General features: G+C 42.3%; 1 protein-coding gene across 1 annotated transcript; it reads right to left on the bottom strand.

The window, feature by feature from the left end:
* Positions 1-4,804: 4,804 nt before the first annotated feature.
* On the bottom strand, positions 4,805-25,160 carry ppp1r14aa (protein phosphatase 1, regulatory (inhibitor) subunit 14Aa). Its single transcript, XM_026328692.1, has 4 exons — positions 24,917-25,160; positions 22,954-23,034; positions 22,707-22,739; positions 4,805-6,305 (listed from the first exon to the last, which is right to left on the bottom strand). The coding sequence occupies exons 1-4, from the start codon at positions 25,118-25,120 to the stop codon at positions 6,114-6,116; spliced, it is 510 nt and encodes a 169-aa protein (XP_026184477.1). The 5' UTR covers positions 25,121-25,160; the 3' UTR covers positions 4,805-6,113.
* Between the last annotated feature and the right edge of the window lie 693 nt (positions 25,161-25,853).

Below are 25,853 nucleotides of genomic sequence, written 5' to 3' on the forward strand. Positions count from 1 at the left end.
GAAAAGGAGGTTCTGGAGGTCGGCCTTGAAGGCTAACAGTGATCCGAGGCTATTCCAGAGGCTGATAGTTAACAATCAAAGCTAAATGTGACTGGGATGGAAAGATGGAAAACAGGAGGTCTTGTGAGGTCTTATGGTCTTAGAGAGCAGATGCAGATGTTGTGTTGAAGTCTGTTCCCCCAAGCGTGATGTGTTTTCCCCTTATTACCCTAACCTGATCCTAACCTCACTGAATAAAGTATCTATCTATCTATCTATCTATCTATCTATCTATCTATCTATCTATCTATCTATCTATCTATCTATCTATCTATCTATCTATCTAACCTTATCCTAATCATAACCACCACAGGGGAGCACAGTATGAAACACAGCTTAACATTCTGACAGGGAACAGATTGTGACAACACACTGGCAGGTGCAAGCTCAAAACAAGAAGTACCATGACTCATGACAAGTGGAGTCAAAGTATGAAGTAGTAGTACTACCTTTCACCACTGGAGTGTTGAGCCAACGCTTTTAACCTGCATTTTACTACATGTGTGATTGGTCCCAGTTTAAATTACCAAACACTGCAGCTTTCACGTGTTTTGATTGGGCTGTAGGAGGATGGGAGGGGGGACTAAATATTTATTTTAACATACACATAGTGGATGAACTGCAAAGAACTAAAACATTAGTTTGTTTATGGTGCATGCACTAAGTTATACACAGGGAGCACACAGGCATACAAACCTAGTAAAAGTTACTTTGTGTGTGACAACAGTGAACGTGAACACTACACAGAAGTACAGTACAAACCTAGGAACAGGGCAGCTGCATACATAAAATCTAACATAAGAAACTGCAAATAACAGTTCATGGCTTCTTATAATTTAAAAACTACTAACACCACTCATATGTAGTACATACATACATAGAGTTGCCTGTTTGTAAGATCCACCTGCACAATCCAATCCAAAATTTTACACTACAGAGCGTGTATAAAACATAAGCATTTCTGAATGTTTTGACTTTCATTGTTTCAATCTAAGATTGTGTCAGAGTGCTGAAGAGGTTTTAATTTACATTCACTTTGTAATTATTTAAATTACATAAGTGCTGATCAGAGTCAAGCAGGTGTATTTAGTTTTCTGTAATAGCTTTATTTCTTACACATATAAACATTTTTATGTTTATATGTTGTGTCTGCATATATTGATTTGTGTTTTTTGCTATGCCCTGAACAGAAGCAAAACTATAATACTACTATAATACTACTGAGTTTGTATTAAGATGCAAGACAAACACTTCTGAATAAGTTTTACACATCACAAACAAGAGTGACAACATACAAAGACATTATGGTAGAGCTATGATATTGGCTCACATAAGCTTGTACAGGTGCGCATAATAAATTCTTGTATATTCCCTGTCAAACTACTGAGATAACTCAGGTATTTTTAGTTGTTCCTACCCTTAAAAAAACCAAAGGTCAAAGGTTAATAAAAAAAACAATGCATCCACAGTGAAAGAAATTGTTTTATTAGCAATTCCTGCTTAAGACTGATGACTCTGCAGAATAATGATTTGGTGAATGTACTGATGTGTTTGTCAAAACAAAAGGTATGAATATCAGTGTAAAGCTAGTTTGTAAGCAACGTAAAAGGATTGTTTCCAGCATCCTCCTGTGTTAGATCAGTCTCTATTTCCTGTAATCGTGATAATAAATAATTATATTTTAACAGATGTTAGATAAATCATATACTGTATGTGAATCTATTGTAACAGTGTTATCTAAAGAGCAGTGCAGCCATACACTTCATGCGTTCAGTGGAAGGTGGAACATATTGAACCTTTGCGATGCTTCAGTTCAACATTTAAAACACCTGACACACCAAGCTGTCAGTGAACGTCTGTTGCCATTGTCTGTTGGCACTTGTCCACTGTCAGCCACTTCTGGGTGATTTCTATGGAGCCAGAACAGTAACAGTTCAACTTTGACTATGAAAAATAACACTTGGCACTGCAGAAAAAATCAGAACAGAAAAATAAAACATTAGCATTGAGAAAAGTATCAATACTGAAAATAATTACAGTCTTCACCATTTTTGTTGATATAAGTTCTTCTCTTTTCAGTCAGTGTCTGTTTTTCAATGCCACAGACTTTTTTCTTCACTTTATTGTCACTGTTCTGGCATGGAGGGGAATGTAACCACAGGGGGGCACAATCCAGTGTCTTCATGTGCCGGTCCCAAGTCTGGGTAAATGCAGAGGGTTGTGTCAGGAAGGGCATCCGACGTAAAATTTCAGCCAAATCAAACATGCAAATCACAAATACGACTTCCATACTGGATCGGGTTAACAACGATGAAGAGAGTGTCAGATAGGGTGATGAGTCTGAAGCTGGAAGTTGAAGGTGTGATGTTGAATGTTGTCAGTGGTTATGCCCCACAGGTAGGATGTGAGTTAGAAGAGAAGGAGAAATTTTGGAGGGAGATGGATGAGGTGATTCTGGGTATCTCTAGTTGTGAGAGAGTGGTGATTGGGGCAGATTTCAACGGACATGTTGGTGAGGGAAACAGAGGTGACGAGGAAGTGATGGGTAAGTTTGGTATGCAGGGCAGGAATGCAGAAGGACACAGGGTGGTAGATTTCTCAAAAAGGATGGAAATGGCTGTAGTGAACACATTTTTCCAGAAAAGGGAGGAGCATGTGACAGGTGACATATAAGAGTGGAGGCAGGAGCACACAGGTTGATTACATCTTGTGCAGACGTTTCAACCTGAAAGAGATCAGTGACTGCAAAGTAGTGGCTGGGCAGAGTGTAGCCAGACAGCATAGGATAGTGGTGTGCAGGATGACTCTGGTGGTGAGGAAGATGAAGAGGACAAGGGCAGAGCAGAGGACCATGTGGTGAAAGTTGAAAAAGGAAGTGTGTTGTGTGGCTTTCAGGGAGGAGCTGAAACAGGGGAGGTCAGGTCAGGAGGTTCTTCCAGATGACTTGACAGCTACAGCCAAAGTGATCAGGGAGACAGATAGGAGGGTACTTGGTGTGTCATCTGGAAAGAGGAAAGCAGATATGGAGACTTGGTGGTGGAATGAAGAAGTTAAGGAGTGTGTTAAGAGGAAAAGGTTAGCTAAGAAGAAGTGGGACACTGAGAGGACAGAAGAGAACAGACAGGGAGATGCAGCGTAAGGTGAAGGTAGAGGTGGCAAAGGCCAAACAAAGGGCATATGAGGATTTGTATGATAGGTTGGACACTAAGAAGGGAGAGATGTAGTTGTACAGGTTGGCGAGGCAGAGAGACAGAGATGGGAAGGATGTGTAGCAGGTTAGGGTGATCAAGAACAGGGACGGAAATGTGTTGACAGGTGCCACAAGTGTGATGGAAAGATGGAAGGAATATATTGAAGAGTTGATGAATGAGTAGAGTACTAGAAGAGGTGACTGTTGTGGAGCAGGAAGTTGCAAAGATCAGTAAGGATGAAGTGAGGAAGGCAATGAACAGGATGACGACTGGAAAGGCAGTTGGTCCTGATGACATACCTGTGGAGGTATGAAAGTGTTTAGGAGGGTGGCAGTAGAGTTTTTGACTGGGCTACTTAACAAGATCTTGGAGAGTGAGAGGATGCCTGGAATGGAGGAGAAGTGTACTGGTGCCCATTTTTAAGAACAAGGGAGACATGCAAAGTTGTGGAAACTACAGAGGAATAAAGGTGATGAAGTTATGAAGTTATGGGAAAGAGTAGTGGAGGCCAGGCTGAGGTCAGAAGTGAGCATTTGTGAGCAGCAGTATGGCTTCATGCCAAGAAAGAGTACCACAGATGCAATATTTGCTTTGAGAATGCTGATGGAGAAGTACAGAGAAAGCCAGAAGGAGCTGCATTGTGTCTTTGTAGATTTGAAAAAGCGTATGACAGGGTGCAGAGAGAGGAGCTGTGGTTTTGTATGAAGAAGTCTGGAGTCGCAGAAGTATGTTCAAGTGGTGCAGGACATGTATGAGAGCTGTAAGACAGTGGTGAAGTGTGCTGTAGGGGTGACAGAGGAGTTCAAGGTGGAAGTGGGACTGCACCAAGGATCGGCTCTGAGTCCCTTCGTGTTTGCTGTGCTGATGGACAGATGAGGTTAGACAGGAATCTCCATGGACCATGATGTTTGCAGATGACATTGTCATCTGTAGTGAGAGCAGAGAGCAGGTGGAGGAAAATCTAGAGAGGTGGAGGTTTGCTCTGGAAAGGAGAGGAATGAAGCTGAGCCGCAGTAAAACAGAGTACATGTGTGTAAATGAGAGGTACTCAAGTAGAACGGTGAGGTTACAGGGAGTAGAGGTGAAGAAGGTGGAGGATTTTAAGTACCTAGGGTCAACAGTCGAGAGCAACGGAGAGTGTGGCAAAGGTGAAGAGACGTGTGCAAGCAGGTTGGAACGGATGGAGGAAAGTGTCAGGTGTGATGTGTGACAAAAGAGTGTCAGCAAGAATGAAAGGAAAGGTGTACAAGACAGTGGTGAGACCAGCAATGTTGTCTGGTTTAGAGACAGTGGCACTGAGAAAAAGACAGGAGGCAGAGCTGGAGGTAGCAGAGCTGAAGATGTTGAGGTTCTCTTTGGGAGTGATGAGGATGGATAGGATCAGGAATGAGTACATCAGAGGGACAGCTCATGTTAGATGTTTTGGAGAAAAAGCCAGGGAAGCCAGATTGAGATGGTTTGGACATGTTCAGAGGAGGGACAGTGAATACATTGGTAAAAGGATGCTGAGGTTAGCGCTGCCAGGAAGGAGGCCTAGAGGAAGACCAAAGAGGAGATTCTTGGATGTAGTGAAAGAGGACGTGAGGATAGTTGGTGTGGGTGAGGAGGATACAGAGGATAGGGTAAAATGGAGGCAGATGATTCGCTGTGGCCACCCCTGAAGGGAGCAGCCGAAAGGAGGAGAAGAAGAAGAAGTTCTGGCGAGGTGGGGAGGGCTGTGAGGGGCAGGGCTGGGTACTATTTTTCAGTGCCAATGTGTAACTATTACTGTTCTGGTTCCATAAGCATCATCTGTGAGAGACTGCTGTGATCGGCTGTTCAGCTTAGCAGATCAGTGGACGATTCATGATTTCCTTCATTTAAGGCAACTTCTCATTTTTCACTTCTCCTTTTCTTCTTCCACATCCAAAAGACCAAGGGCTGACAACAATGGTGCCATTTGCAACTTCTTATCTGACATGCTCTTGATTAAAAGCAGCTACAAAATGGTCAGCGGACGCTGCTTTGTTTAAAGCGTGTGTATTAGTAGTATAGATATTCCACTTCCACTTTTTAAAATGACAAATACAGACTATGGCCACCTAGTTGGCCGTCAGCTGTAGTCTGAGTAGTGACTGACTTTTTGGCCACTTTTTGCTCAAGACGAAAGTGATGCTCAGTGGCACAGCTAGTTTTTTGCCATCAGCTTGGTGTGTCCCTGCCCTAACTTAGACAGTGATGTTTTCAGTGTAAAATCCACCCTTGCAGTATTAGCCTGTGATGAATGACAGGTGTATATTCTGTTTTGTTGATCCTTTTCATCTATTTCATCAAATACTTTATCAGTTACTTCCAAATATTGTTGCATCCAACTGTGTGTCCATTAGAGTATGTTTCCAGTTGAGTAAAAGTGAGAGCTGCAATTTTTTGATGATGCAAATAAATTTACCCTAATGCTATGAGAGTAGTATCAGTTATATAAATCATCCTATTTGATGATTGATTGTGTTATTCTTTTTATTAATCCTTACAAAAAAGTGTAAAAACCTTAGGTTTAGGTGCTGGACTATTTCTCGGCTAAAAGCAAGATATAAAAATTTCTTGTTACCCACATGCCCATGTATGTGCATCCTTGTGCATCTCAGAAGAACACAGAATTGGTCAATTATATTGCTAATATTGCTTCATAGTGCTTATAATGGTCAAAGACTCCACAGGGTACCATTAAGGAACAAATATGAGAGCAGTAACAATCTTTTCATCTAACCCTTGGCAAGAAGGTAAATAAGCACAATTCCCCCAATGCCACACTAATCCTTCCAAACTTGTAAAGTAGTGTTTTTTTTTATTTTTGTGTTGAGTGTTTTTGTCTCATTAGCATGTTTGTTAGTGTGCTGGGAGCTGTCAGAGTGTCTGGTTTTGGCCTTGTCTGTGGTGGACGTTGTGGTGATGTGGGTGGTGATGTGGGTGGTTAAAGTGGTAGGGCTCGTGGCGGTATGGGCTGTGACAGATGACTGGATGCTCGATGCCTTCACTCTGCAGCTCATCCTGCTTGTGAACTCCCTCCAGCTTTCCCAACAGCTCTGTGATGAAGGTCTGAGGAGGAGCAGAGGAGTTCAAATTTTCTGCCACCCACAGTGGATACAACATGGGGCAGAAATAAAACAGAGTTGTACGTGGTAAGTGTTTCAAAAAAAGGTTCACATTTGGAAGCTGCAGCATTAGATGCTTCATCCCCCAGTCATTCTAAATACGTCAACCGGTCGAGGCAGATGGCCGCCCAAACTGAGCCTGTTTCTGCTGGAGGTTTTTTCTTCTGTTAAAGGGAGTTTTTCCTCTCCACTGTCGCCAAGTGCTTGTTCATAAGGGATTTGTTGGGTTTTTTGTTTTTGTAAAGTGCCTTGAGGTGATTTGTATTGTGATTTGGCGCTATACAAATAAATTGAATTGAAATGAAATTGAATTGAATTTGTCAGTATAACCAGTCAGAATCAGAATCGGATTTATTGCCAAATATGTTGGACACACAAGGACTTTGACTCCAGTACAGTGGCCGCTCAGTGTGCCTGTCACAATAGTACGCACAATATGTGCATAAGTGAGAAGATTAATTAAGTACAGGTGGGAGCAATAGAATAGTAATAAAAATAGTGAAGTCCAGAGAGTAGAAGAGCTTCTGAGTGAGTGCTGTGCTATTTACAATATTTACAGTTGTTAATCACCATTATTAGTGAATAATTGTCAGCTGTTAGTCTGTTATTAGCTTGTGTTGACGCAGTTTAATGCAGTTCATGATTCACAAGAGCTTATCAAATATGCATGTTGAACTTGATATTTAGAAGACAGTATATGTAGAGATCTCTCCAGAGAGACTGGGTGACAATACATATTTTTTTTATTGTCAATAAATGGCACGAAGAGACCAAATATGCATCCTGTTGCTGAAAGTACTGGTTGCTGCTCATTATGGAACTTACTGGCAATAAATACATATCCTTTAACTCATTCTTTTAGCTGTTGTGGCTAACGATGCTTCTTTTGTTTGACTCCTTTGAATATGTTGCTCTTCATACTAAATCCACCTGTTGAGCAACATTTGTAACTATTTATAGACCCCCAAAGTACAATGCACATTTTTTTGACGAGTTTGCTAAATTACTATCTATTGTATGCATTGATTTTGATTGCATTTGTAACCTCACTTAAGACCTGGTAATATGAGCACAGTTAGGAAATCTCAATAATATCAAATTTGGACCAGCACCAGAAGATGCCAGATTCTCATGAGCCAGTGGTTGAATGTCAATAAGGAACAACACAATGAATGAATTATATTGAACCAATTGTATTAATAACAATTTGTAAATGACACAAAACAGTCTTTAAACAGAGTAATGAAAATAAATTGAATAATAAAATGTGCACTTGAAAAATAAAATAAAACTCTCCCAGAGTCAATAGTCAACCGTTGGGGCCCTTGAAGTCTGTGTCAGCGACAGTGATCCTACCACACAATCCGTGATTGAGGGGATTCAGGAAGCCCTTTACGTAGAAATCCTCTCTCTGTAATCCAAAACTGGCTCGCCACCTAGTATCCACTAGGAACTCTTCAAGTCAAACGTGCCGGAATATCCTCCCTCCAAGGGACAAATCTCCGAAGGTGGGTGTTCTTCAGATGGAACTCATCGGCATAGATGAGTTCAAATCCCTCTGGGGTTTCCTGTACCCGGGGAAAAAACCTGACCACTGAGTAGTTTCACAGTTTCCACATCAGTTTATCAGACATTCGGCTCTGTGCACCATTTCTTTCCAGTCGGATGGCAACAGATGGTCTTTGCGATTTACTGAGCGGCGCACATGCTGTGTCCGCACAGTGAAAACCGGAAAAACATGGACAATGAAATGCGGAACTGCTAGATGGCAATTACGCTAGCTAGCTTGCTGATTGGCCAGCTCAATGTCCGACCACAGAGCCAAAACATTAACCCTTTCTTAACATGCACCTAAAATCACACAATGATCCATCCATTTGATTTGTGCATTTGAAACCTAGGTTACATCCTCCCCCCTTGAACTCATGTGCGTCCCTGTACATGATAATGGTTGAGACGTTACTATCGGAGGGGGCGGAACATGAAGATGAGAGCTGTCATCCTCATTTGCAGCTTCAAGCAGAGCAGTGGTCAACCTGTACAGGAATGACTTTACTGCTGAGACAATTGGAGTTCCAAGTTCAGGATAATCAAGTCTTCTTGGCGGCTGTCGTATCCTTTCTGACCTCCTGACCAAGGGGCCTGCATCTGTTGGTCTCTCTGTCTCTGCCCTTGCTGCTGTCTCTGTTTCAATCTCTTTACCCTTCTCGGGTTCATCAATTCCGTGGTCACTTATTTCCTCACCACTCTCCACCAAGTCTGAAGATGGAGTGTAATGGTCATTTTGAATATCATTAATTTCGTCAGACAAGTTCCCTCCTTCCACAGGGTGAACAGTGTCAGGCAAGTTACATCCTTCCCTTGTATATCTGATGTCTGCTGTACTGCTTCGTTCGGTGGGTATGACTCTTTCATTTAACAACCGCTCATTGTCAATCTGGTGACAAGCAGGCCCCTCCAATGAGTTGGTGATTTTGGGAATACAGTCAAGAGTTTGGGTATTTACAGGACTCGTCACAGGACACACATCCAGAGGTGTGGCATGTTGCAGCTGGTGTGCACCAGATGCCGCTGGATCAACCTGTTCCACACTCTCATAGGTTTGGGAGACCTGAGCACCTGGGGGTTGCCTAAACCAGTACGCTGGTATAACTTCATCATCCTCATCCTCTGAGAAATCACCGGTATCCACGGCAGGATTCGCACAGGTCGCTGGCCTCCTCGCAGGTTTCCTGACGGGCTCATTATTTTCATTTTTCGGCAAATATCCGCATGGAAGTAACAAGTCTCTATGCAGCGTCCTTAGAGGGCCATCTTTGCTTTCAGGTTTGATGGTATACACCGGAAGTTTACCTGCTCTGCTCACCACTACATAAACATTTGACTCCCATCTGTCTGAGATCTTATGTTTTCCCCGAATGCGGACATCCCTCACCAGTACTCTATCTCCAGCTTCCAAGTCTGAGGCAGTTACGCACCTGTCAAACCTCGCCTTGTTCTTGTGCGCTGTTTTGTTAGCATTGTCTATAGCTATCTTATAGCTTTGTTCAAGACGTGATTTGAGGCTTTGTACATAATCAGAATGAGACGTGTGCCGGCCCATTTTCACTGGCAATCCAAACACCAGATCAACTGGTAACCGGGGTTGACGACCAAACATCAATTCGTATGGTGTAAAACCTGTCGTGTCATTCTTAGAACAATTGTAGGCGTGTACCAGGGGCTTTACAAAATCACGCCAATGAGATTTCTCTTGGTCGTGAAGGGTGCCTAGCATGTCTAATAAGGTGCGATTAAATCGCTCAACGGGGTTTCCCCTAGGGTGGTACGGTGTCGTCCTCCCTTTCTGTATACCAGCCATCTGACAAAGCTCCTTTATCATGCGGGACTCAAAATCTGGCCCTTGGTCACTATGGAGCCTTTCTGGTATACCATAGTGCACCATAAAATTCTCCCACAGGCACTTCGCAACTGTGCGGGCTTTCTGATTGGCCGTCGGAATGGCCACTGCAAATTTTGTAAAGTGATCTGTGATCACAAGGATGTCTTTGGTCCCACTTCTGTCAGGTTCAAGGCTGAGAAAGTCCATGCAGAGGAGTTCGAGCGGTCTTGTGGTCTTGATGTTGACAAGAGGCGATGCCCTCTCGGGTGGTGCCTTCCTCCGTACGCACCTACCACAAGTCCTCACCTTCCTTTCAATATCCAAAGCCATCTTTGGCCAATAAAATCTGGTTCTTACGAGATCCATTGTACGGCCAATTCCCATATGGCCCATATGGTCATGCAGGCTGGTCAAAACTATGTCACGAAGCTCAACTGGGAGTACAAGCTGGAAAGTTACCTCCGGCCCTACTTGGCGTCGCCTGTACAAGATGTCATTCAGAAGCTCCAGTCGGTTTAGCTCTCTCAAGAGGAGTGGAAGCTCAGGGAGCTCATTCCTCAAGGTGGGGGGTGGTTTGTCACCATGCTCAAGCTGAGAAATGACATGTCTTAAACATGGGTCAACTCTCTGCTTATCTGCCAACTCTGCTTCAGTCAAGTGGGGGATAACTGGAAATCCCCCATGCTGATATTCTTGCGCATAGCTGTCGGGCACAGCATCAGCTGAGACAGCAAGGCACTCAACCAGAGCAATGTTATCAGTACTGCTTTGGCTGTCGAGGCTGCTGCTATAGAGAAGCTGCCTCTCGCATACCGCTTGCACAACTGCCTGATCTACTGCATTTATGAACTCTGGGTCAGAAAAATGATCTCTAGTGAACTTGAGTATGCGTTCTTTCTCTTTTAGAGATTTGGGGTCATCAACCAGCCTCTCCTGAGGTCTGCGGGACAACCCATCAGCATCACCATTTTGCTTTCCAGGCCTATAAAGGAGTTTGAAAGAGAACGTGGACAGCGCTGCCAGCCATCTGTAGCTCGTTGCATCAAGCTTGGCAGAAGTCAGTATATAAGTCAGTGGGTTACTGTCAGTAACGACGGTGAAGTGGTTACCATACAGATAATCACTGAACTTTTCCGTTACTGCCCACTTTAATGCCAGAAATTCCAGTTTGTGTGCAGGGTAGCGACTCTCACTAGAAGATAACCCTCTGCTTGCATATGCAATAACCCGAGACTGGCCCTCCTGCTCCTGATACAAGACAGCACCGAGCCCGATGGTACTGGCATCGGTGTGAAGCATGTAGGGCTTCTGGGGATCAGCAAAACCCAAGACGGGGGCAGAGGTGAGTCTCTCAATAACCTGCTCAAAAGCCTGCTGGCAACTCGGTGTCCATCGAGGCCCAAAGGACTCCTTCGGACTCCGGTACTGATCTGCTCTTTGCTTCAGTCCGACCTTCCTCCGAGAAGGCGGATAGCCAGATGTAAGGTTGTGGAGAGGTTTAACAATGCTGGAGTAACCTTTAACAAACCTCCTATAGTACCCAGCGAACCCAAGAAAAGATCTCAGTTCTCGTAAGTTCTGGGGGACTGGCCACGATTTAAGTGCAGCTACCTTCTCCGGATCAGTCTCTACGCCATCCCTGGAGACCACGTGACCAAGGTAACGGACTGAAATCTGAAAAAATGTGCACTTTTCTGGAGATAGTTTCAACCCAAATTCTTTAAGGCGAGTAAGCACCTTCATCAACCTTGCCTCATGTTCCTCCAGGGTCTTTGAAAACACAATCAAGTCATCAAGGAAAACTAACACTTCCTTCAGATGCATGTCCCCCATGCATTTTTCCATTAATCGCTGGAAAGTGCCAGGGGCATTAGTCACCCCTTGAGGCATTCGGTTGAACTCCCAGAAGCCAAGAGGGCATACAAAAGCAGTCTTCGGCTTGTCTGCCTCCTCAACCTCAATTTGGTAATATCCCGATTTCAAGTCAAGGACGGAAAACCATTGGGAGCCATTGAGTGCCGAGAATGTATCCTCCAACTTCGGAAGGGCATATGCATCTTTTATGGTCTGGAGATTTAAGCGCCTGTAATCAATGCACAAGCGAACCTGACCATTCTTTTTCTTGACCACGACAATTGGTGACGAAAATGGTGATTCCGACTCCCTGATAACTCCTGCGTCAAGAAGCTCCTGTATGTGCTTCCGAACAGCCTCAATGTCCTGGGGGTGTATCGATCGAGCCCGCTGTTTAAAAGGAGTTTTGTCAGAGAGTTTTATATGGTGTGTTACTTTGTCAGTTCGGCCAAAATCCAGATCATGCTGTGCAAACACGCCAGACATGTTGTTGAGCTGGTGAGTGATGCGCTCTTTCCATTCAGGGGGAATCGGGGACTCTCCAAAATTGAAGTTTAAGCTGGGGGTTTGAGGCGACTCAGTTTCTGAAAGAGTCGGGGATGTCTCATGTGACTCTGCCACCGTGTGTTGTTTTGACAAGATGCTCTGGTAAGCACTAATTTCCGCTACTGTGCACTTTGCAGGAATGGTGATATCATGGCCAGACTCATTATGAATTGCAACAGGCAACCTGTAGGGTCGCTGCTTTGGAAGGTTGACCAAGCCGGTTCTTACTAACAAACCACCTGGTAGAGAGACTGAAGATGGTTGCTCAACAACAACTGACCTCTCATGCTGAAACCCACTTGCTGTAGTCACCCCTTCAACCACTACAGTTTTGCCTGCTGGAATAACCTGAGGACTCCCACCCTGCAGCCTCACAGTGCCACAATAGCTAGCACCAATCTGCTTTTTCCTAAGCCCGAGAATTTTAAGAACTGCTTTGTAGCCATGTGAAATGGGCTGAGTGTGTGTCATGCCTGTTTCAGAATAAATGTCATACAATACATCAAGGGCATTGGTACCTATCAGTACAAGGGGCTGTGTAGTGGCTCTGAGATCAGGGACAACTAAGGCGAGTGTGTGTACATCAATTGGTGCTCCTACAAACACTTCTGGAAAAGTTACAGTCATTTCAATATAACCCAAATATGGTACAAACTGCCCATTTGCCCCCTCTACCTCTAAGAGATCATGCAGTGGCTTAATTTCTTCCCCTAAGAAATGCTGTGCATAAAATGACTGAGGGACCGTTGTGACCTGTGAACCTGTATCAATTAGACAGTTAACTTCCTCACCGTCAATAATAACTTGAGCTGTACTTTTAGTACCAACCAACCCCTTTGGGAATCTGAACGAATTGCTCTTATTGGAATGTTCGAGGATATCACTTGCTTTACTTTTGTTGCTCACATCTGAGGGACGCTGTTGGCTTCCTTCAGTTCCTGTTTGTCCCACAACAGGAACTGTTATCTGTTTAAATGAGAGTTGGAGCTGCTTTGCATTTCCCATGCATACTGCTTCTCCTCTAACTGTTTCTTTTTCCTAGCCACTAAAGCGGGGTTCGCAGCCTCAGTGCATGCCGGAGCAATGTGACCATCTTCCCCACAGTTAAAACAGTACCATGGTCTAGGCCTGGCTGCCTGACTCTGCTTTGTCTGTACTAACACATCTATACTTGTGTTGTCTTGATTTGACATTTTGGCCTGAGGTTTCCTAACCGCTCCTTTCTTACCAACCCCATTTCCCTTTTTCTGAGTCATAAAGGAGGCTATCTGGGTTTGCAGGTTAGCCACCTGTTTCATGAGACCTTCAACAGCATTGGAACTGATGTCTGGTCTCTCTTTTGGTTCTGCACAAGCACATGCACTGTGTGACTGAAGTAGGGCTCGTGGCTTAGTAGCACCAATGTGTTTTTTCATGCGATTGGCTTTTGTCTGCTGTCGATCTTCCTCCGTGCGTAACATCAGCAAGAGCTCTGGGAATGTAGGGGGACTGGTTCTCTTTTGATCTAGCTGCAGAGTAGACAGCAGGGTACTATCCCAACATCCTCTACAAAACTGCTTAAGGAGATGCCTGTCTGCCTCTCCAGGTGCAACCCCACCACGTTTTACAGTCCGATTTAAAGCGATCTGCAGCCGCTGAAGGTAACTGGAGGGCCTTTCACCTGGATCCTGGAGCGTGTTCATAAACTGGGCAAAAAGTTCCTCACCATCCTGGACTGCATCGAAGGCTGAGTCCAGCAGCTGTAAGTAAGCCACAGGAGGCGAATCAGGCCGTAGACCTCTGACTACATCTGCCGCAGGTGAAAGCAAACTCTCAAGAATCCTTCTGGACACCTGGAGTTGTGACATGCTAGGATCAGTTAAGAGCAGCTCAACATGTGAGCGCCAAGCCTCATAATCAGATTCATTATTCGGCCTGGGAACCTTCCCAGAGAAGGGGCGGAGCCTCACTGGAGACTGCAAGTGCTGGCCAGCATCTTCTCTCTTCACGATATGCTCAACGACAACCTTCTGTATTTCTGGGGGGTTCACATCACTTACTGAAAGGGAAGGGACTCTGGTTCCGTGAGTAATCAGAATTGACTCTGTGCCACCGAGAGCGTCGTCTTTGTGCGAGACGACTGGAGGCAAGATAGAGAGTTGCTGCTCGTCAAGGTGTGGTGTCATAGTGGTAGTCTCGACATGGGTGGGGGAAACCCTCTCTGTGATAGGGCTCATTGCTTCGATGTCTTCACTGATTTTAGACATCATCTCTTTTAACACCTCCCCATAATCTTTGCCGCTTAGCTTGGCTAGAGTCTTAAGCTCAGTCAAAAACCCACTGGTAATGTTGCTCCCTACTTTAGTAGTATACACACTGCTTAGTGTTTTGATGGTATAACTAGTACGGGGATCTCCTTTCACTGTGTATGTATATGGTAAAATCGGGAGTAAATCATCAATGGCTGTACCATATGAATACTCAACAATCAGGTTTTGGTAGAACTCTGACAAGGTATCATCAACAAGAAGGCTCCTTCCAATTGAGCCGTACTTCTTAAGAAAGTCAAGAACTTCTTCCTCCTGTTCAGCTATCTGAGTTATCCCACTAATAATAACAGCATTAGGGATTTTGACACCAGACTTCTGTATGAAATCCATGTTTGATATGATTTCAATACTGACACTCAAATTAACTGGCTCCTGGCTGGCTCGCCAATTACTGTAACCTCACTTAAGACCTGGTAATATGAGCACAGTTAGGAAATCTCAATAATATCAAATTTGGACCAGCACCAGAAGATGCCAGATTCTCATGAGCCAGTGGTTGAATGTCAATAAGGAACAACACAATGAATGAATTATATTGAACCAATTGTATTAATAACAATTTGTAAATGACACAAAACAGTCTTTAAACAGAGTAATGAAAATAAATTGAATAATAAAATGTGCACTTGAAAAATAAAATAAAACTCTCCCAGAGTCAATAGTCAACCGTTGGGGCCCTTGAAGTCTGTGTCAGCGACAGTGATCCTACCACACAATCCGTGATTGAGGGGATTCAGGAAGCCCTTTACGTAGAAATCCTCTCTCTGTAATCCAAAACTGGCTCGCCACCTAGTATCCACTAGGAACTCTTCAAGTCAAACGTGCCGGAATATCCTCCCTCCAAGGGACAAATCTCCGAAGGTGGGTGTTCTTCAGATGGAACTCATCGGCATAGATGAGTTCAAATCCCTCTGGGGTTTCCTGTACCCGGGGAAAAAACCTGACCACTGAGTAGTTTCACAGTTTCCACATCAGTTTATCAGACATTCGGCTCTGTGCACCATTTCTTTCCAGTCGGATGGCAACAGATGGTCTTTGCGATTTACTGAGCGGCGCACATGCTGTGTCCGCACAGTGAAAACCGGAAAAACATGGACAATGAAATGCGGAACTGCTAGATGGCAATTACGCTAGCTAGCTTGCTGATTGGCCAGCTCAATGTCCGACCACAGAGCCAAAACATTAACCCTTTCTTAGCATGCACCTAAAATCACACAATGATCCATCCATTTGATTTGTGCATTTGAAACCTAGGTTACACATTGTTTTATTGGGTGACTTTAACATTCATGTTGATAATCTGTGCAAAAGAACTCTGGACAACTTTGGGCTTTCTCAGCATGTAACAGATCCAACACATCAAGGGACACACACTGGATCTAATAATCTCTAAAGGTCTTAATATTTCTGAGGTGGTGGTGACCAATGTTGCTCTTTCTGATCACTGCTGTGTTTTTTTTAAAACAACCACCCCTGCTGTTTTGAACAAAGGTCAAACAGAAGTAGTCAAAAAGCGGAATATTAATGGTAAGCGCTGTGCATTATTCATTCAGGCTTTTGCACCATCACCAACCATGCCATCAGCAACTGTTGATGATCTTGTAAGCAGTTTCAGTTCCAAAGTTATGACTGTTATTGATTCCATTGCCCCAATTAAGACCAAGGTGTAGTCAGCAAGAAAAAATCACCTTGGACAAATGCCACAGTGGTTAAAATTCAGAAAAGAATATGCAGACAGGCAGAACGCAAGTGGTGAAAAAACAAACTCCAGGTTCATTTTGACTTGTACAAAGGGAGTCTTCACAACTATAACCAAAAATTCAGAAAATGCAAGGCAATCATTTTTCTCAGAGGTAACAGAGGAACAGTAATAATGCCCGCACATTGTTTTCTATTGTAGACAGACTCACAAACCCAGCAGCATCTGTTCCTTCTGAACTGCTGTCCAAAAAGTCATGCAATGATTTTGCATCTTTTTTCACAGATAAAATATCAAAGATAAGACAAACCATATCTAGCTGAAGTTCAAGGAACACAATATCACCTGTGCCTCCTTGTTCTCCAGTGAATCTACAACATTTTGATCTTCATCACAGAGCTCTGGCAGAAATGCTTCTACAATTAAAATCTACATAATGCTGCCTTGATATTTTACCAACAAAATTTTAAAAAAATGTTTTTAAGAACTTAGCTCCAGATGTATTGCAGATAAATGTAAATAGTTCTCTTCAATCAGGGCAGTTTCCCCAGGCCTTAAAAACTGCTGTTATAAAACCTCTTCTTAAAAAGCCTAATCTAGATTCTTCAGCAGTAAGTGACTATAGGCCAATATCAAATCTTCCATTTTGGGGAAAAATAATTGAAAAAGTGGTTTTTCAACAAAACAGCACACACTACAGCACTGAGACTGCACTTATTAAAATTTTAAATGATTTGAATAATGATGAATCCAAAACCTCTGTTTTAGTACTACTGGATCTCAGTGCTGCATTTGACATAGTTGATCATGATGTGCTGCTTCATAGACTAGAAACGTGGGTGGGAGTTACTGGCACTGGTTACTGGTGTTAAATTGGTTAAAATCTTACTTACAAGATAGAGACTATTTTGTCTCACTTGGTAATTACAAGTCTGAGCGAACAAAAATTAAATGTGGGGTTCCTCAAGGGTCTATTCTTGGACCTCTCTTATTCAATATCTACATGCTGCCCCTTGCTCAGATTATGGAATACTACAACATTGACTACCATACCTATGCAGATGACACCCAACTTTTTATATAAGTATCATCTCATGATTATAATCCTCTAATTTCATTATGTGAGTGTATTAATCAAATCAAAGAATGGTTGAGCCAGAATTTTCTCCAGCTCAATACAGACAAGACAGAAGTGATTGTTTTTGGCCCCAACAATGAAAGGTCAAAGGTCATTGCTCACCTTGACTCCATGTCATTGAAAGCCAGAAACCTTGGTGTAATCATTGACTCAGACCTGAATTTTAACAACCACATAAAAGCCATCACTAAGTCTTCCTATTACCACCTGAAAAACATTGCTAGAATAAAAGGTTTTCTGTCTTTTAAAACTTGTTCATGCATTTATCTTCAGTAGGTTAGATTATTGCAATGGCTTGTTTACAGGTCTTAGCAAAAAGTCAATCAGGCAGCTGCAGCTAATCCAGAATGCTGCTGCATGAGTCCTTACAAACACCAGGAAACTGGACCATATCACACCAGTTCTCAGATCACTACACTGGCTTCCCATTAGTCAAAGGATAGATTTTAAAATCTTATTGCTAGTTTATAAAGCACTAAATGTTTGTGGACCAAAATATATTCAAAATGTATTATTTCCCTATGAGGTTTCCAGACCCCTCAGGTCATCTGGGACAGGTCTACTATGTGTTCCCAGAACCAGAACCAAACAAAATGAAGCAGCATTCAGTTACTATGCTCCTCACTTGTAGAACAAACTTCCTGAACACCTGAGGTCTGTTCAAACTGTCAGCTCATTTAAATCAGGACTGAAAACACTGTTGTTTACTGCTGCCTATTTTCTTAATGTGCTTTTACATCTTATTTTTATTTACTTTACTTTATTTTATTTTAATTTATTTTATTTTATTGCATTTTATTTTAAATGTCTTTATTTTTAAATGCTCCTTTCCATGCTTTTAATGTAATTATATGCCACGTAAAGCCTTTGAATTGCCTAGTGTATGAATGGTGATATACAAATAAATTTGCCATTGCCTTTCGCCTTTTCTTTGGTCTCATCCCTCTGCACCCCATCAATCCCAAGTAAATACATCTGCATTCTAAGTTTGCTAAAAAAACTAATTCACCATTGTGGTGCGAATTCATATACTGGACAACAATCTTTCTTTCTTATCACATTTTGTTGCCTACTTTATATAATGGCCTATTTTATAATGTAATGAGACCAGTTTATTAGCCGACCTAAAGCCTGGCAATCCAGGGTGGGGACCGGGATGCAGAGACTCAGTCCAAAACGCCTCTCTGCAGTTTCCTTAGAGCCACCGCCCCCCTCAAACCACATAGAGATTGTGTCTGCCCCTCGAACATATAAATCAAATAAATCAGAAGTTAACAGAAGAGGAGTTATTCATATAAACTTAATAAAAATTAAGACCACTCCTCTTATTGAACAGAAAAACAGAACTGTCAAATGTGGATTATTAAATATCAGGTCTCTTTCATCTAAATCTCTGTTAGTAAATGATTTGGTAACTGATCACCAAATTGACCTACTTTATCTTACTGAAACCTGGTTACAGCAGGATGAATATGTCAGTCTGAATGAATCAACCCCCCTCAGTCATAAAAATTATCATGTTCCTCGAAGCACAGGTCGAGGTGGAGGAGTAGCTGCAATCTTCCACTCAAACGTATTATTAAACTTTCATCCTCGGAACAGTTATAACTCATTTGAGAGCCTCACTCTTAGTCTCTGGCATCCAAACTGGAAAACACAAAAACCAGTTCTACTTGTCATTGTGTACCGTCCACCTGTCCCTTACTCAGAGTTTTTAACTGCATTCCCAGACTTCCTGTCTGATTTAGTGCTTAGATCAGATGAAGTCATTATAGTGGGAGATTTTAACATTCATGTAGATGTTGAAAATAACAGCCTCAGCATTGCACTTAATTCTATATTAGATTCAATTGGTTTCATTCAAAATGTTAATAAACCCACCCACTGTTTCAATCACACCCTTGATCTTGTTCTGACCTATGGCATCGAAATTGAACATCTAATAGTTTTCCCCCCAAATCCTGTTTTGTCAGATCATTCTTTAATAACTTTTGAATTTAAAATGATGGATCATGCAGCGTTTGGAAGAAAATTCCACTACAGCAGATGTTTATCCGACAACGCTGTTAATAAATTTAAGAAAATGATTCCATCTTTATTTACATCTATGCCAAGTATAAACATAGTGGAGGGCAGCTGCCTCAATCCCACTCCCTACCAAATGGATCATATTGTTGACAGTGCTGTAACCTCACTGCGTGAAACGCTTGATTCTGTGGCCCCTCTGAAAAAGAAGTTAGTGAATCAGAGAACACTAGCCCCATGGTATAATTTACATATTCGTACCTTAAAGCAGGCATCACAAAGGTTGGAAAGGAAGTGGCGTTCCACAAACTTACAGGAAATTTTTCTAGCCTGGAAAAACAGTCTACTAACATATAAAAAAGCTCTCCGTAAAGCCAGAACTGCATACTATTCATCACTAATAGAGGAAAAAAAGAACAATCCCAGGTTTCTTTTCAGCACTGTAGCCAGGCTGACAAAAAGTCACAGCTCTGTTGAGCCCAGTGTTCTCTTAGCTCTCAGCAGTGATGAATTTATGAGTTTCTTTCCAAATAAAATCACAACTATTAGAGATAAAATTCAGCAGATGCTTCCTATACCTGCAATAAATGAATCTCCTACTACAGTAGCTCTTGAATCATCTGTAGGACCTCAGTTATGTTTAGACTGCTTCTCTCCCATAGATCTCTCTGAATTTACATCAGTAAATCATCGAAATCATCAACGTGTCTCTTAGACCCCATCCCGACTAGACTGCTTAAAGACACCCTGCCATTAATGAACTCATCTTTATTAGACTTGGTAAATTTATCTCTAGTATCAGGCTACGTACCACAGGCCTTTAAGACTGCAGTAATCAAACCAGAGGAACAGCGTTAAAATGGTTCCAATCCTATTTATCGGACAGATTCCAGTTTGTTCATGTCCATGATGAACCTTCCGCACGAACAAAAGTTAGTTATTGAGTTCCACAAGGCTCTGTGCTAGGACCGATTCTGTTCACCCTGTTGCACCCACTGCTATGCAGATGCCACTCAGTTATATCTATCTATTAAACCTGTTAACACTAACCAGTTAACCAGACTTCAAGCCTGTCTAACTGACATAAAGGCCTGGATGACCAGTAACTTTTTACTTTTAAACTCAGAGAAAACAGAAGTCATTATATTTGGGCCAAAAAATCTCAGAAATAACTTTTCTCAAATTATAGCTACTCTAGATGGCATAACACTGGCCTCCAGCACTACTGTAAAAAACCTTGGAGTTATTTTTGACCAGGACATGTCCTTTAACTTACAGATAAAACAAATCTCTAGAACTGCATTCTTTCACCTGCGAAACATTTCCAAAATTAGGAACATCCTGTCTCAAAATGATGCAGAAAAACTAGTCCATGCATTTGTTACCTCAAGGCTAGATTACTGTAACTCATTACTATCTGGATGTCCCAATATCTCCATAAAAAGCCTCCAATTAATCCAGAATGCAGCCAGAGTCCTGACAGGAACTAGCAAGAGAGATCATATTTCTCCTATATTGGCTTCTCTTCATTGGCTCCCTGTAAAATATAGAATAGAATTTAAAATCCTTCTTCTCACATACAAATCCCTTCATAATCAAGCTCCTTCATACCTTAAAGACCTCATAGTACCATATTATCCCAATAGACCACTTCGCTCTCAGAGTGCAGGTCTACTTGTGGTTCCCAGAGTTTCCAAAAGCAGAATGGGAGGCAGAGCCTTTAGTTATCAAGCTCCTCTCCTGTGGAACCAGCTCCCAGCCTGGGTTCAGGAGGCAGACACTCTCTGTACTTTTAAGGCTAGACTTAAAACCTTCCTCTTTGACAAAGCATATAGTTAGGGCTGGCTTCAGGTAACCCTGAACCATCCCTTAGTTATGCTGCTATAGGCCTAGACTGCCCAAGGACCATCGGTGCACTGAGCTCCCCTACCCTATCCTGGAGCTGTATATCGCTGGTGTGCAGTTACTGGTCCCACCAACCTGCAGTGTCTATTTGTTGTTTATTGTTGCTGTTCTTTTCTCTCTGCTCTATCCACTTACCCCAACCGGTCGAGGCAGATGGCCGCCCAAACTGAGCCCGGTTCTGCTGGAGGTTTTTTTTTCTTCCGTTAAAGGGAGTTTTTTCCTCTCCACTGTCGCCAAGTGCTTGCTCATAAGGGAATTGTTGGGTTTTTAGTTTTAGTTTTTGTAAAGTGCCTTGAGATGATTTGTATTGTGATTTGGCGCTATACAAATAAAATTAAATTGAATTGAATTGAATTGAATTGAATTGAATTGAATTGAATTCAAAGTAAACAGACATGGTGGGACAAAGACAGAAGAGCCGTTGCCACCCTAGCCGTTACCACACTAGCCGTTACCACACTAGCCGTTACCAAACTAACCAGATGTGGTATGGAAACTGTAAAATTAGAGGTGTGCAAAATGACCAGTTCCAGTCTTTACTTAAAACTGACCAAAGGTACTTGTTTTGCCCCAAATTCATTTGCTTTTGTTTGCCTTTTATAGACATTATTCAGCCGTAGTAAAGTGGATCTCAGTCCTGGCTGCATCTGGTCCTACCGAGGCTATTTTAACTATTTAAGTACAAACCCAGATGTGGTATATTTCTTTCTTAGTCTGTCTTAAAACAATGATCACTTCCTCATATAAACACTGAAAGAGGCTTTGTTTGCTGTAATCAGAAACAGAAACAAGTAAGCCAGTGGGTAATGGCACACAAACAGACAGGGAGCAGGCTCATATCCAGGTAAACCAGGCAGAAATAAGAAGAATCAGAGTTCAGAGCAGGTGAACAAAAGATAGGCAGGATAACTAGCTTGCCAGTAATAGATGAGAGGGCTGGGGAGTCTAAGAGTACTGGCTTTTATACTGTTGGATGAATACACAAGATGAGAAGGAGGTGGACTGGTGACCTGTCCAGCGTGTACCCCTGCCTTTCACCCAAAGAGAGCTGGGATAGGCTCCAGCAGATCTCTGTGATCCTGGTTAGGAATAAGAGGGTATAGATGATGGATGGGTGGATGGAGAAGCAGGTGAGTATGGATGGGGCTAGCTGGAACAAGTAAAGCTAGAGCATACACAGAGGCTGGATGTGTGAGTAAGACAAACAGCAGTTACATTGACCCTCCCTGCTCTTTTGCCTATGTTTGCATGTTTGACCATACCACAACGAGGCTGATGCTTCAGTCCATAAAGAGTTATTGTCTGAGGGTTAAATGAAAGGAAAAAGAAAAGAATGCACCAAAAGCCATTGTTGAGGCATTTAGAATAACTGTGGGATGAGGCGTCTAATGCTGCAGCTTCAATTTAGCCAAAACACACATTTGCATGTACAGTGTGTCATTTTTAGTAATCTAGGATGGGCATATAATTTCCAAATTAAAACATACCTCTGTGTTGCTACAGCACTTTCGAAGAAGCTCCTGTTCAAAAGAGGGAACAACACTGTAACAAATCAGCCAAACAATTATATATATCACATTTTAGTATTCTACGATACACTTTATTTTACATACAATCTCTACTTCTACTACTGTTGCACAGAAATAAGTACTATATAATAATATGAACTATTTCAAACATGAACATTGAACAGTGATACAGTTTGAAGAAAGTGACGATAAGGGTCATGTTTACCTGTAACTTTTGGACTCTCTCCTCATCATTAGACAGGTCAATCAGTTCATCAATGTTTACCTCTTCAGGCATGTCACCCTCCTGATATTAACACATGATAAAAACATACACTTACCATACAAGACAGATACACTTTCAACACACACATATCACGGGGTTCAACCTTTTGAACCTTGCTCTTCCTCAACAATTCCTCCTTTGGCTTTCCCAGATTTCCTAAACAGGTTTCGCCGCTTAGTCCCATTAGTTCCAAAGCAGCACTGAGGCTTACAGGATATCACACTTACTGACATGGTTATTTTTATATCAAGAGATGAAAGTGAACATTTTGCTTTATGCACCATACACTTTTTGAGGAATATTTCAGCATATGTAATGGAATGGTTCAAGCAAATATTCAAATATTCCTGATCTGCTTTAAACACACCAGAAACTGTTTTGACGTGTTGGGAAGTATTATTGGATATATGTGGCAGAATTCAATTGAAATCAATTAAGAAGCTAAGCACTCAGTCCCACATCACAGGTATTTTCATGCAATCTTAGCACAGATATATAGCACAAGGAGATATTCTGTGTGTGACCCATATACAACATGACCGGGCTGTGGAACTAGTTCAGAAGAAGTAAAGTACTGTACATCCTCACACATTTACCAACATCTGCAAAAGAATATTTTCAGTTTTAAAGAAACTGCATTCAGACCAAAGACATTGCATGTAAAGTCCTTTGTAGCATTTGTTTATGCTCTGGGGGCTGAACAGTAACAATGTTCACTGTTAATACTGTTAACAGTGTCCTGCTGTGTTTGAACAAGCAGTCCTTGTACCAGCAGGAACTGAACCTCCCACTCATCCACACCACTGCTCTGTCTGTAAAATTAGGTAGGGTTCTTGGCACAAACAGGAACACGCCACCAGCTTCATCACAGTACACTAACACACACACAGATACAGATGAGTGACAAATTAAAGCAAAAAAAACAAAAAGAAGTGTCTTGGTAAGGTGTTAGGTCACCATGTGCTGCTAGAAGAGCTTCACTGCTCCTTGGCATTGCATCTGAAATCCTCTGGAGAAATGACCATTATTCTTCCAAAAGACTGATGTTCCATATTCAGCTGAGTTGAGGTCTGGTTACTGTGACTGACAAAATTTCCATACTCATTTAGTATTATTATTTCCATACTGAGGTTTCAAGGTGGAAGTTTTTTTCTTAATTGTCAATTGTCTGTAGGTCCTTCTCAACGACAAAAGTAATGCGGGCTGGACATTGCTACAAAATGATCTGTGAAACCAAAGAAATCCTACTCTAAGTTTCAAAAGAACCATTTGCTGAACATCAAATGTTCTGGGCTTCACATGAATACATGGCTTTGGAAACAATCTGGTTATTAAAGCTGGGTCATGTTTGTCCTTATACATCACAGAGCTGGCTCACCACTGTGGTCATTTAAATTCTGTTATGGTTAACATACTTGGCTTTCCTGAACTTTATGTCCAAATATACACTCATTTCCCCATGTCTCCTCCTGAGAGATCCCAATCTCCTTTGAGCTGCCTGAGTAGCCAGATCACAGTGTTTACCTCCTCCAGGGACATTCAACAGTGCTTTCCATCCACCAGCATAACCTTCTCAGCTTCCTTTTCCCATCATTCATCCCTCTCTCAGTTCCCCCTGCCCATGTAAGGCATAAACCCCACAGAAAGATACAGATCTCAGAGTAGGGAGTAGCTTTGGCCCTCACATCTGCAGGAGGTTTGTCCTTGTAAGGAGAGCCCAGCTGCCCCCCTCTCCTCTCCCCTCCATAGATCAGCAGCTGTGGTTCAAGACTGCCAATGCCATCTGACTGTGCTTTTAAAATTTTCTTCTTTATCATTTACACTTTAAAAACATCTACATACATTTCTGAGTAGATAAAAATGCAGTCCATCCAAAGCAGTTTCCTTGCCCTGTCTCACCCACCTGACCCGAGTAGAGCCGGTCCAGGCTCTCGTCGATCCACTTCTCCACGTCCAGACGCCGCTTCAGCTCCTTCCTGTTGTACTTCACGGTAACCCGAACCTGTCTCTTCGGGATACTAAATCCGTCATTGTCAAACGAGCCCAAATCTGATGATTGAACTTCATGGTTTTCCTCCAGCGCGGCTGCAGTCCGCTCGGCTGCCATTCCTGCTCTGGGCTGGTATTTCTGCTCTTCCCTCACAGGAGGACGCAGCAGCGAGGGAGGAGGCGACGGCGCATCTGTCTCTGTTCAGATCTTTAGTCCAATAAGGAGCAGTCTAAGTCAAATGTTTTGATAAGGCATAAAGCGCGTTTTTTACATAGCTATGTCATTCTTATCTGACAACAGCTTGATACTACAGGCTTGACTACATATCAGCAGTTCCTAGACAACATCCTCATTTCTGCCTTATCTCTAAACCTTAACAGAGCTCTTCAATACTCTACTTTAAACCTTGCACACACTCAAAAATCGTTGGCGTGGGCCGCACAGGTTTAGTTTTGAATTACAGGCTAGAAATTCTCCAAATTTTGCGGTTTGTAGAGGTCAGGGCAGGAAATGGTACTGATTAAACAGATGTGTCAGCTGATTGCTCTGTTACAGAACATCAGCACATGCTCAGAGGGTAAATACTGTAGGACACCTCAGTTCATGGATGAACAAATCTCCTTCCAGATGTTAAATCCAGGTCATCAGAAGGTTTCCTAATATCACCTTATTGAAAAACAGTTGTCATAACTTTGGACAGAGCTCTCATAACTATATGTGACTTATAAAAAATATTCTTTAAATGCTAGCTATCAAAAATTGAAATTATTATTTAAGTTTCAGGCTATGTTTGTATTTAGAGTGTGCTTATGTCTTTTATAGTACAGAGATTTCTGTAGCAGCTAGAATC

This window comes from Mastacembelus armatus, chromosome 14, assembly GCF_900324485.2.
Source record: "Mastacembelus armatus chromosome 14, fMasArm1.2, whole genome shotgun sequence".
NCBI lineage: Eukaryota > Metazoa > Chordata > Actinopteri > Synbranchiformes > Mastacembelidae > Mastacembelus > Mastacembelus armatus.

What these genes read in the sequence shown, in the direction of transcription:
- ppp1r14aa (XM_026328692.1), bottom strand. Translation starts at nt 25,120, where the DNA reads ATGGCAGCCGAGCGGACTGCAGCCGCGCTGGAGGAAAACCATGAAGTT. An exon ending in AGAGAGTCCAAAAGTTACAG is followed by an intron (nt 22,740 to 22,953) that starts GTAAACATGACC and finishes TCTTTTGAACAG; the next exon opens with GAGCTTCTTCGAAAGTGCTG. An exon ending in AGTGCTGTAGCAACACAGAG is followed by an intron (nt 6,306 to 22,706) that starts GTATGTTTTAAT and finishes GCTCCTCCTCAG; the next exon opens with ACCTTCATCACAGAGCTGTT.